At 41.1% G+C, this 13010-nt stretch overlaps 1 protein-coding gene across 1 annotated transcript in view; it reads right to left on the bottom strand.

Moving 5' to 3' along the window:
• The window catches only part of map3k5 (mitogen-activated protein kinase kinase kinase 5), a 65122-nt gene that overhangs the window by 18814 nt on the left and 33298 nt on the right, over positions 1 to 13010 (bottom strand). The window contains exons 7-14 of the mRNA XM_079180964.1: positions 10728 to 10898; positions 8787 to 8899; positions 7478 to 7637; positions 6374 to 6527; positions 6091 to 6198; positions 5348 to 5400; positions 2325 to 2420; positions 87 to 168 (exon numbers count right to left, since the gene is read on the bottom strand). Coding sequence (XP_079037090.1) covers positions 87 to 168; positions 2325 to 2420; positions 5348 to 5400; positions 6091 to 6198; positions 6374 to 6527; positions 7478 to 7637; positions 8787 to 8899; positions 10728 to 10898 — 937 coding nt within the window. The remainder of the gene's footprint in view (positions 1 to 86; positions 169 to 2324; positions 2421 to 5347; positions 5401 to 6090; positions 6199 to 6373; positions 6528 to 7477; positions 7638 to 8786; positions 8900 to 10727; positions 10899 to 13010) is intronic.

Consider the following 13010-nt stretch of genomic DNA (forward strand, 5'->3'; position numbering starts at 1 on the left):
ATACATATTTATATAAATACAATCACAGTTTATGGGGCTACTATCTGAGCCAACATAGAAGTGAATCTAGTCTTCAGTCCTCTCACCTCTAAGGCGTCGCTGTCACAGTCTCCCTCCTCTGGACCTTTCCAGGCCTCCTCTGCTATGCTGTTGACCAGATCGCAGAATCTGCCAAAGAAAAGCCTCGTTAATCCAAAAACAGAAATCAAACACAACATAGAAATAAACAGTGGAGTCTATTTAGACACTCGATTCTAAATAAACTAGTAAATGAGTCCTGATTTTGAGCTATAATCGTGTTTGACTGTGTGGTTGTAGCGATACCAGGTGAAAAGCTGTAGGATTCATAGTGTTCACGTTCTTGAACAACACTTCTCTGTTTATTGTAGAATTTGCACATGTTGTCTTGACATTCAGTCAGTACATATTGTGATTAAGTGGCAGTATTTACTGTTGCTGGTGCTCTTATCCACAAAGGGTTACAGTATGTTTGCATGCACACCTCCCACACAGATACATACATATGACCTCTGCCGCTCTCACTGAACACAAGCTGTTCATTAGCACGTTGTCTCGTCATGCTGTCACACACGGCAGGCCTGCTGGTGTTCTGTGACACACGTGTGCTCATGCATGCGCACATGCCAGTCATGCACATGCACAATCTGACACGATCTCTTCCTTTCTTCACCACCTATTTCTTCCCTCCTCCCTCTCCTCACCCCTCCCTTCCCACCGTCACTGCTTCCTCCTCAGAATTAAAAGGAGTGTAGCATCACAACAACAGCCGGCATGACTCACTGACTCTCACACGCCACATAATGGCACTGGAAGTGCTCGGGAGCCTCTGATGTGAGAGTCGCAAGTCTGAACACTCAGTGCTTCACCGAGCAGCTAGCGAGGAACACGATGGTGTCGAAATGAAACAAGGTGCGCTTGTGGCGACGCGGAGGCGCGATACTTCCCACCTGAGTTTAGAGCTGACAGGAGCGCCTGAACGCGCTGTTGGGATGGTTACAAGTGGAGAAGAGCTTAACTCACTGCAGTGGGAAAGAGTTCAGAGTCTTCGTAGACTAATAGAAATCTTTATGATGACAAATATATCAGAAAAATCTGGTTCTATGACGGCTTAAAAAGGTTTTCGTCATAGAGTTTTAAGGACTAAAATTGTGTTTCTTGTGAGTAGAAGTAAAAGTTAGAGCAGGTTGTTGTTTACATCCGCATTGACCTTGATACATCTGAGATGGTGAACCCTTAAAATAATCTATATACTGGAAATTGAAAACCATCTATTTTAATTTATGTGATCAAGTAAAATATTTCAGTGCTATGAATTTATAAATTAGTATTTAAATGTGAACATTAAGAAATCTGTTATTTATTATAGTCTATACATTGTTTTTGTTCTTCAGGAAATTCATACTCATTGTGCCTAAATGCTTAATACGTTGTTGACAAATGTACAGGACTGTCTCAGAAAATTAGAATATTGTGATAATCCCCATACGTGTGATTTAGTTTACTGAACCAAGCTGAGTGTTTTTCAAAGCTCAGGAAACCCTTGCAGGTGTTTCGAGTTAATTAGACGATTCAAGTGATTAGTTGAATACCCTACTAGTATACTTTTTCATGATATTCTAATATTTAGAGATAGGATATTTGAGTTTTCTTAAGCTGTAAGCCATAATCAGCAATATTAAAAGAATAAAAGGCTTGCAATATTTCAGTTGATTTGTAATGAATCCAGAATGCATGACATTTTTGTTTTTTTAATTGCATTACACAAAATAAAGAACTTTATCACAATATTCTAATTTTCTGAGACAGTCCTGTATTTTGGTCCTGATCCTCTGCGGTTATTTTCCTGAAGATAAGTAGCCATAGAGATTTTTCACAACCTGGCAACCCAAAGGTTGTTCTAATAAATGGCTTATAACTGATTAATAAAGCTTAACCATCAATAAAGCCATTCAATTAAGACTGCATTACTAGAAAGGGCTACAGTGAAATCTGACTTACAGTATATTTGAACATTCAGCTCAAAGCACCACTTTGCACAGGTACAACACAGCAAGGCTGTAGACTCTTATGTCTTGTTGAAAGAAACACAAAGGACTTCTTCTGTACATTTGAACGCCTCTTTTCAGATTAAGCGTCATAATCAATAAATTGGGGACATTAAAAGAGGAAGGTCGTTAAATCAATTTCATCACATCAAATAAAGATTTATAGTGTTAACACGACTGATAGTCTGCTGACTGTTTGAAGCACAACCTGCATGAGCTTAATGATGTCAAACAAACAGAGAAAGATGGAGAACAGACCTTTTACAGTGCATCTCTGTACAGAAGTAGATCTGGAAGTCCTCTGCATTGTGGAGCACGTAGAGGAAGGCACTGCGCTCGTCAAACTTGGAGATGCTGAGGAGAGACGGATCACAGTTAGTTCGACGACTGTACCATGAGAGCAGATATGACTCAGAGAATGAATGAAGCCTTTCACTGGACTCATGACATCAGCCATAAAATCTCTGGCTATGAAATAAAAGATTGTTTGTCACTACATGTGGATGGTCAGTCTATCAAAATATAAACCCCAGTACTTGTGACGAATGCAGGATGTAATAACAATACAACGCACTGATAGACTCAGTAAATATGCAGTGTTATGAGTTTGAGAGTTTGTTTCTGGACAACATCCAGAACAAACACAAAACTCGCTTTGCAAATTGTCCAATAAAATGATGCAGAATTTCTGCACCTTGTCTAATTCTTAGTACGTCTGCCAAGGCCAGAGCTGCCTATTCGGACTACGAAGAGACTGTGTGTGTGTGTGTGTGTGTGCGGTCGTATTGCTGCGCACAGAGCTATTGTGTCCTGCTGACTGTCTGCAGGCTGAGTGGGCACAGAGAATGAGTCGTTCCCTAGCAACATGTGAGCACAGCCCTCCACTGATCTGACACTGAATTCCTTTGAGGACCGTGGAGAAGGAGACGCAGAGAGAGAGAGACATCATGAAAACTGTCCATGATAGACTGTCTGTGTTATTAATGGAGCACTCAAATCTGCACATTGCATACGATTAGTAAAATGCTTGTTACAACATCTTGTGCATGCTTAGATAACTCTGCACATACACGTTAGGCCCTAACCTCGATCTTTACATAGTTACAGTTAGCAATAGAATAGAATAGAATAGTTTGTATTATCTTTTTTCTATTGTTAAATCTAGCATTCAACACTTATTTTAATTTGGTATACTATACATACTGATAAAGATATAAATATTCATATCAATGTTAGTTCTATATTCAAACAAGTAGTATGAGCATAGAGCAGGGGTGGCCAACCAGTCAGAGACCAAGAGCCACATTTTTTACTGTGTTACTGCAAAGAGCCACATCATACACATGGGCACACATGAACATCACCCTATCCCTTCCTCACACACACACATACCTTTGCTCAGCCAGATTTATTGTAAATGTCACACACCAACATGATAATGACAGAAATTGACTCCTGACCACAGGCCAGTCATTTTCAACAATGAACATTGTGTGCACTGTCTCACACAGACAAACTCTCAGTTCAACCAAGTCCACAAACAAAAATATAATAATTTACAATAGTGTTTTTCTTTTACTATGCATGTTACTTAGTGGGACTTCTGGCATTCCTTGCCTTGAACAATCCTCTTCAAATCTGGCTTGTATTCCGTTGTTGCCACTCGAAGCAATTCTTTCACATGGGTGTCAGTCAGAACAGATCGATGCTTTGATTTCACGTGTTTCAGGGTAGAAAACACAGACTCGCAGACGTATGTTGACCCAAACATTGACAGTATCTTAGGCGCAGCCCGTTTGACATTGGGGTATTTTTTCATTGGCACACTTTTCCAGAACTCAATGGTCCCGTCCCTTAAAGCAGGTTGAGTTGGTCCTCCTCACAAAGATCGATCATCTCCAACTCAGCCGCATCCTCATCTGTGACTATCGGGGCTTTCAAACAGTCCGTCTCTGCGTTAAATGGGTCGACGAGGAACGTAATCTGTGGCCGCACATGCGCGTTTGACGAAAATACCGTATTTAACTCAAGCGAAGCGAACACGCACATTAAAAAAACACAAATACAAACTTCGATATGAACGTAAGAGCCGCATGAAACCGGGCAAAGAGCCGCATGCGGCTCGGGAGCCGCGGGTTGGCCACCCCTGGCATAGAGCATAGACATCATAGAGACATCATTAGTTCCACATTAAAGGGCCAGTATGTAGCTAATCCATTAGCAGAAATGGATGGAATGACATTTATAATTATGTTTATTAATATTAGTGTACAATCAGCTAAAACTAAGAACTACACACTGGCTCTAAAGAGAGCCTTTAGCGTTATTATGTTACCTGCAGCTCTCTGACATGCTTGTGAAACTGCGGTAATGTGAGCCACAGAGTGCAAAACCGTGGTTCAGCCATCCGCCATCTGACTTCTGTTGCTCCTATACTATTGTTGTTTTAGTAAGGATGGCCTCTGGCCGAGGTTTTGCACCCATTCGCTCACGTTACCGCAGTCTTGGGAAGAGAGGAGTGAGCGGAGGGCTGTTCAGTTGGTTGCAATCTGCAACCTCACCACTAGATGCAACCAAATTCCCGACACTGTCCCTTTAATGAAAACAATTACTTGAGTTGGACTTTAGTTGGAATGTTTGTAGCCATGTTGTTGATCCCCCACTTTGGTCCATACCAACATATCTCAATAACTATTCGTTGTATTGTCAGAACATTTAAACATTTGGTACAGACATTCATGGTTCCCAGAGGATTCATTGCAATAACTTTGGCGATCCCTTAATTTGAATCTCGTGCCACTATTTGGTCAAAGTCTTACTTTCTTTTACGACCAAATACTTGCTAAAACACAGATATTATCATCAGCCTCTTCTGTACTTTCTGTTTAGCACCGATTAGCAATTAGTATGCTAACACAGTAAACTGAAATGGTAAACGTTAGCTCAAAGTACGACCTCACAGCTGCCACCTTCTTGGCCATGTCTCTCTTGAGAAAAATATATTTTTGCAATTGATACATGCTAATGTTGACACACTTGAGAGATGAGAAAACACAACACAAACACAATGGCGGTATAAGGTTTAAAAGAATCGTGAAATCCCTCACAACAGCAGGAATTATTCAATACATTTGTCTGGTAACTTTTGGATACGTAGTGGAGCCAAACACTTTTCCTCCAACCTAAATCTAAACCAATCCCCCTCTGGAGACAGGCGTGAGGTCGTTGCCCCATCACTCCGCTGTAATACGAGTGTGTCATTAAAGGCAGCGGACACTGACCTGACACCTCGTACTGATGTGGCGCTGAAGTTCCACTCGTGGATCCCCTTTTGCTTTAGGAGAGATCAAAACAAACAACATCAGCTCCTGTGAGAGGTTATATCAATCAATACGCCGACTGATCGTAACAGATTGATTTCAGCATTAGAGTAGTATCATTATCTAAAATATGTTGACTCCCCTTAGAGTAATACAATAGACATTAGTATTTTATTATTACATTGGCTACAGCGCATGCATAAAATGAAAACATGAAGTCAGTGTAGTTGATGTAGCACTTTGAACAGGATAAATTTATGATGAGCAACCGCTTTTATTTATGTGCTGCCGTGTAGGTAAGTAATAATGTACGACAATATGAGAAAATCAATCAATAAGCAGACGCAAAGGTCTTCATGATAACAAACAAGAGCCCATTATCGCAGCGATAACAAAACATCATCCATCTGTTAACTTCTGTTGGCAAACGTGATGAGTATATTTGATGAACCCATTAATTAGTTTAAGCAATTATATAATGCATCAGTATTGTTTCTATGGTTACTTTCAGCATGATACAGAGCATGGATGAGGTGAAGCAATGCATGCCAGCCAATCAGAAACAAGCATTTTCTGTGGGCGTTATGATAATAATTCAACTTTCATAGCCTTTTTATATCCGCTTTCATGTATATTTGCCCCCAAAAAATTTGCTAAAATCTGACTGTCAGAGTTGCTGGATGATTTTAATGTTGGACACCCACCTTGTCATCAGGAGCAACATGCCAGATAGACACCGTATTGTCATCCACGTCTTTGTTTATGGACAAATATGAAGGCTGGTACACTTTGGTGGGCTCTAATATCAACACCTGGAAAAGAGATACATGTGTTGTATGATTCCCTTTATTTAAACCAATTAAAGTTCGCTGAGCATGCACAGTCTTTTTTTGTTTGCTTGCTTTAATATGAATATTAAAGCAGAGATCTGTCCAGTAAATCTGAGACACACTTTGTGAGAGCTGCATTTGAGCCGGAGTCACCTACAGGAAATCGGACAGAGGAGACGTCTTTCTTGGTGGCCTCCACCAGAAAGTCCATCCAGAAGTCCACCAGCTCCTGCTTGGGGGCCGGCTGCTCCACGCCGGGTTTCTTAAACTGTTGGTAGATCAAGATGGTCTCCACCAGTGAGCACAGATACCTGAAACCAAACAGAGAGAGAAAAAAAGAAAAAAACAATAATTAACTGAGCCCAGAAAAATAGGTAACCAAATGTCAGAGTCACACGAAAACTTAACTGACATCCCATTTCTCATCAGGAAAACGTCTGCAAAGAATATAACTTACTGGCAGATAACTTGCATTTGTATTATATTGTTTTTAAACCCATGAGCATAGATCAAGAAGGATCACAGAAACAAACAATACCAAATGATTGTGTTTCCATGCTGGGACTCATTTTTCTTCATGACATTAATGGAAACTTAAAGAGTTTTCGCAGCACAGACACAAACAAAGAACAGCAGGCTCTTAAGCACTGCAAAAAAAAAAGGAGCTGCAGACTGTTTACTGTACTCCTCCACATGTTGTACAACTGATACAGTCACATAAAAATGTTGAAGGAGGACCAGCAAGGATTGAAGGAGGTTGATTTTGGACTTTATTTTTCCCATTTTGCCATGAATGCACACAAAGACCTCCACACTGGCAGGTTAGGTTAAAGTTTGTATTTGTTTAAAGTTAATAAAAAGGTGCTGGCCATGGCTAACTAAGAAAAAAAACTTGTTTCATAGTAGTAATCTTGTCAAGCTGCCTGTTCCAAGCTGTGTTTTCTGTTGAGGAAAAGCATTTCTTTCCACAGAGCAAATCATTTGCATTGTAAACTCTTCACAAACACACCAGGCTGATATATTCATCAAAATCCATGTAAAGAGAGAGAGAGGTGCTGTTTGAATGAGCAAAGTCAGTTCCTCGTGATATTTGCCAAACGCTTGCACGGTGGCCACAGATGCCACTGTGGTTTCAAGGGAAAGCTGAGCTACAGTTTCCGATCACGATGACACCAACGCCGTCGACGATGGATGTGGATGTCTAAAATGCGGGGTTTTTTTCCTGCATGCTAATCTGTGAGCGGCTTATCCGCGTTCTCACCAGATGGGGGCTCTGAGTTTGAAGAGTTTCTCCGAGGCCTGGATGACCCTGGTGTTGTCGCAGGCCAGGATGCTGGCGCCCAGGAAGAAGCCCACGTCCCAGTAGGTCTGCAGCTTGTCCAGGCTGCCTTTTTTCCCCAACAGGCTGCTCAGCTTCACTCCTGGAAAACAGGAAAGAGCATTTAATACAATAGGGAGATCATTTTTAGCACTCCCCTTGAAACAGGACAAGGCAGCTGAGGAGAGACTGTAAGAAAGGGCCCAGAACATGTTTGTTGTATATGATTATATATAATTGTGATAATGGTTTTGGTTTCTGCTGCTACACTTCCTGCTGCAGTAACCAGCCATTTGGAGAGGCAGGTGGGGGTCACGGGGATTAGTGTAGGGGGAGAGCAGGGTCCAGAGGGACTCAGGGTGGGGCTAAGTTAGGGAGCTGCAGGCTGATTCCCAGGACTACTTGCTCTGTTTCCCACATTCCTGAGCTCCTCTGAGTCTCAGATTCCAGAGCAGACCCATGGGATTGAGAACAAGGGCTCAACAGGAAGAAAGTCACTATACGTATGATCTACATTTTCTTCATCAAAGCAGCAATAATCAATATTGTTAACAATACACTGGATCAAATGACTAAGTGTAATAAGGACAGAGGTTGCAGGTAGTGATGCACGCAGATTATTATCATCAAACTCTGCAGTTCCCCTCACTTCTGTGGAGCTTTATAGAGTCTTTCAGTTCATTGCTCACTCTCACAGCTCTCATAGCACAGTGTTCAGCTGCAGCAGACAGATTTTTCAGCTCTAAAAACACAATTCTATGCTACCTTTCCCAGCAACAAACAACACCGTTTATGGAACATAGTTGAGCTGGTAGCTACTCAATAGCCACACATTTACCCCCTTAGTTGTTGGAGACCAAATCAAAGCAATATTGAATACTGGACATTTGTCAGGCAGACAGGAACACAGCTACAAATGTATGCTAATGTGTCCGCCGAATATGTAAATAGCAACGGGTCCGCTAACACAGGCAGCAGCTCGTTTCAGCCGGGTTGATGAGAGTGTCGAGACTGAGCCGTAACAGTGAAGTTGCGATCCTTAAAATGAAAACTATGAGCTGAAAGACATTAAAAACCCTCCGTAGAGTGATAATAAAATATTGCAGCTTTAACCTGCAGATCTCTTTCTGCAGATACAAATCATAAAATAGCAACTTTCTACCTTTTTGAAATACATGCCATGGGTAGATCTGACTGATTGTAATGGGCTGTTGCAGAGCAAAGACAGATATCCAGTGTTGCATCCACTCACCCACTTTGCGAAGTTCAAAAGATGTGTCAAACTGGTGTCCGGCTGCCAGGAGTAGAACAGCATAGTTGATCCCAGAGTGTAGTGTTGGCTCCGACTCAAAGCCCTTTTTAAACCTGATCGCAGAATAAAACAAATGACTTCAATAAATAATAATAAAAGCGTCATTCCACATTCTTGCACGCCGGAGATAACGGATGGCTTCATTGGGCTCCCCGGCCTCCTGAGACACTCCAAGTTACAAAAACAATTACAACCATATTGAGTTGGGACCACAGAACAGCAAACCGCCACTGAGAGTACCCTCGAAATTCTCATTTGTTTAATGAGCAATCTGTTGTACTGAGGGAAGGGGCGTGAATATTATTAGGAGCCTCTGCCAACTTGTGACATGGAACTGAAAACAATAGCCAGATGGGAGCTCGATAACGCAGGCAGCTTATTCAATCGACGAGGAGCAATTTCCAGATGAAGGCAACCAGCAGCCTCCTTTCAATATTTTTGCTCTGTTATTAAGTCAACTTCCGTCGTATGTCATATACTCAAATTACTGACAAATGAACAACATACTCGCAAGATAGTACCAAGTAACACCTTGATTTCAATCAGAAGAGCCTTCCTGGATTCAACAAGGTGCTGGAAACCCTCCACATACATCTCACTCTCTGCTGACTCATTAGCAACAAGCACAGCCTGCAAGTTCACACAGCGCTCAGTCTGTGAACATCCGGCGTCATTATCCCACGGTCTGAACAAGGTTTAGACCTGGACTGAACGTTAGCGCCTTAAAGGGCTTCTATACAGACAGTAAACGTATGAACAACTTGTCGATTGACTGACACAATCTAATATGAGCATTCATTTTCATGATAGAATCTAAAAAAAGAAATTATAAGAAAATGCATTCCCTAATTCGTTCACATAATTTTAACCCCCCTCATTATATTTGGCAGGAACCTTTATTTGGAATGAATGTATCTTTAGTTTGTTTAAGGGATTCAATCCTGCATTTCAAGATCATCCATTAAATGCATTTTAAAAACCCACATTGAATGCAAAGACATTTTAAAACATGACAAATTATCCTGTGACTTCATGTGTCACTTAAATTAATTATGAAGATATGTTTATCCTTACTGCATCACTCAAATGTATACATCATACCTGTATGCGATTGTCAGGCTACAAGCTTTGTACCTAGAAAATAATAATAATTTTACTGAAATAAAAACACCTGCAACCCCACGGTCACATTCTGTGATGGAGCACCCTAATTTATAGAAGCTTGATGTAATGATCATCACTTCACAGTGTAATACCTACATTGATCTTTGAAGCAACAGTGTTTGTATATTGACATCTTCTGTTACCCGACGATGTTCTTCCTTTTAAGAAATCGATAAGAACTGCACGGTCGTCAGTATTGGCGAGTGGTGCATTAGCAAGAGAAACCTTCAAACGAGGCATCCACTTTTAGTGAAAAGGGATTAAGGCTGTTAAAGAAAGTGAAACGTTGCACCCGTACTATTTATTCCAGACACAAGATCTTCCAAATGAGGCTTGATTGGCAGTAAGAGCCACGGAAATATTACCATATCACCATTTCCTCCAGGAGCCCGTACTGCGGACGCAAGGCAGACCTTTTAACATCACTAAATGACTTTAATCACAGCTAGCTTTGTCAGCGTAACTCTTAAATGCTCTTGGTTTTTCCATCTTGGTGTCTCTCCTGACTTGACAAAGGGTTTTACCTTCATGATAACAGCTATCATGGTCTGTTATTCACAACACCATTCACAGTGAACTCTCAATCCTGTGGTTCGACGATCCAGTGAGTCACCTTAAAGACATCTATCATGCGTCTTGCACTTCAGAAACAATTCTGCTAGCAACATAATATATGTGACTCAGTGTCTGGAGGAGCCACCTGACATCCTCTCTCACCAGTTTGTGCCGCTGTCTCTGCTCGGTGTGTCAGTGAAGTGGGACTCCAGGAACATGTCCTTGTAGATCCGTCCCACCAGGCAGTAGATGTCCGAGGCTACCTGCTCCTCGCCCTCCACCAGCGGCAGCATTATGTCCAGAGCCTTCTGTCTGTCGCCCGGCAGGTTCCTCCTACAAACACAAACACACAGCATGCAAAGTCAGGGAGGATGTAAACGGAGTGTGTAGCAATGAAGCAAACGACTTGGGTTTACTGGAATATGGTGGATTACTTTTTAAAAGGTGACATTAGTTGTATAAATATGACAATAGGCTAATTTTCTAAAGATCATCAATTACATTTCAAAGGGCTGGTTTAAACACTTTCCATTGCTTTCTATTTTTAGCACTTTCCACAAATCATGAAGGGAGTAACAGGTGGCGACGCCTTCCCCCATTTAACAACAATAGGAAGTATAAAAGACAACCGTAAACCAATACTACTCCCAAGCACTTAACATACTAGTACATCCCTGTTTGGCATAATTTGCTCATGATCCAAATTTAGATTTAGTCTTATGCATTGAAGAATTCTTCTTTCCGACACCAGAATACGGGGACCGGATACCTTAAAAGAGTACTCCTCTGATTCAGCATTTCACTCCTATAACATTGTTGGACTCACGATGGACAGTTAAAAAAAGGTTTCAAATCGATGCCACAGAACCAGAGATGTTGTCTTTTTATTCCGCACATTGTTCTTCCTTGTCAAAACCCGGCTCCTACATTACCCACAATGCAACTGCCTACAGGAGGTTTAGGGGGCTAATGTAGCCTCAAGCCGCTAGCTTCAAGGAGAGATGAGTAAACTCACTTCTTTCTCAGTCCACACCCCCAGAGAGTTGTTTCATTTTCTAACTTGTAGTCTTCAGCCCGGACCGACACTAGAATCAAACATCAGATTCCGTAAAGCCACAACAGGCTTTATACAAATGTCCACATAGGCAATATCACTCCACAAGACCCGTAAACACACTTCCATGTGTTCATCACACGTTTCTTTTTGAAGAAAATAAAATATAAAACGTACAAAATCACAGAGCTAAAGCATTAAAATGCTGCATGATGGCATAAAGAATACAATTTGTATAATGTAATTACGTGTATGCAGTGTATATAGTGCACAAGACCCTTTGAACAATCAAATCAATCAAAATTAGCAACAGCAGCAGGGCGTACGTGTGTGCGTGGAGTACGTGTTGAGCACATAATTATGTCTGTTTGTATGTGTGTGTTTGTAGCTAGAGAACAGTTGCACATCTATTGTTGTAGGGAAGTGCACAGAGGCGGCCATTCAGAGCCTGACTTAAATTACAGAGGTTACTGGGTTCACGAACAGAAGCTCCACTTGTATTTAGTACTGTGAGCCTCCAGTGGATCATTCAGGAGTGGATGGTTCTGTTATAACTAACCTGAAATAATGGAGGCTCTACAATGAAAAACCCATCTAAAAATAAAGGAAATGAACTGCAAGCTCTTGAGGTGTTCATTAATTGAAATACATGAATGTTTTGTTCCCATGAAAGCTTTTATATTTCCTGTTCTGATCCCTCGGTGTGCAGGAAAGATGTGATTAATGCTTCTGCAGTATTAGAAAAAAACAGAACAGAGCCGGGAGTCTAGCATGAGCAACAGGGTTGGACAATAAACAAAACCAATACATCAAATTAATTGTTATTATCAAATTTGATTGACTCACAATGTATTTATTTTTTCTCTCGCCATTTTTAATAAATAAAATGGGCTGACTCACGCATGTCTTTAATTATAACCCCAGCTGTCAGTTTATGAGGTCCACCTAACTAAGTGAATTACAAGATGCACACATCTCACCTGAATGAAGGCTATAATGTTCAGTTTTGTTGAAACGGTTTCAAAAAAGGTGTCGATTCAACCTTATGGTCCTTTCGGAGGCTGTTTCTTTTGGTCTTGGTGCCCGTTGACTCGTACTGCGTTAGACTCTGAGGCATTTATAATGTTCCTCATTTATATCAACGAGGGTCCAATCAATGACTTCTAACTACATAAACAGCACACCGTACCGTCCAGACAATTTTAACTGGACTGTAACGAATGAAAGAAATTTAGAAGGGAGCAAACACGAGACAGGGAATATCGCAATGGATATATCGGGGAGTCACAATGGATTAGTAGTCTACGAATAAAACTAAAACACAACTAAATCTGGACACAGCTATAACCTGGTCCAAGCACTTGTCAGAACTCCAAGAACCAGGAAACCAT

Source organism: Pholis gunnellus, assembly GCF_910591455.1.
Source record: "Pholis gunnellus genome assembly, chromosome: 19".
In the NCBI taxonomy this organism is placed as follows: Eukaryota; Metazoa; Chordata; class Actinopteri; order Perciformes; family Pholidae; genus Pholis; species Pholis gunnellus.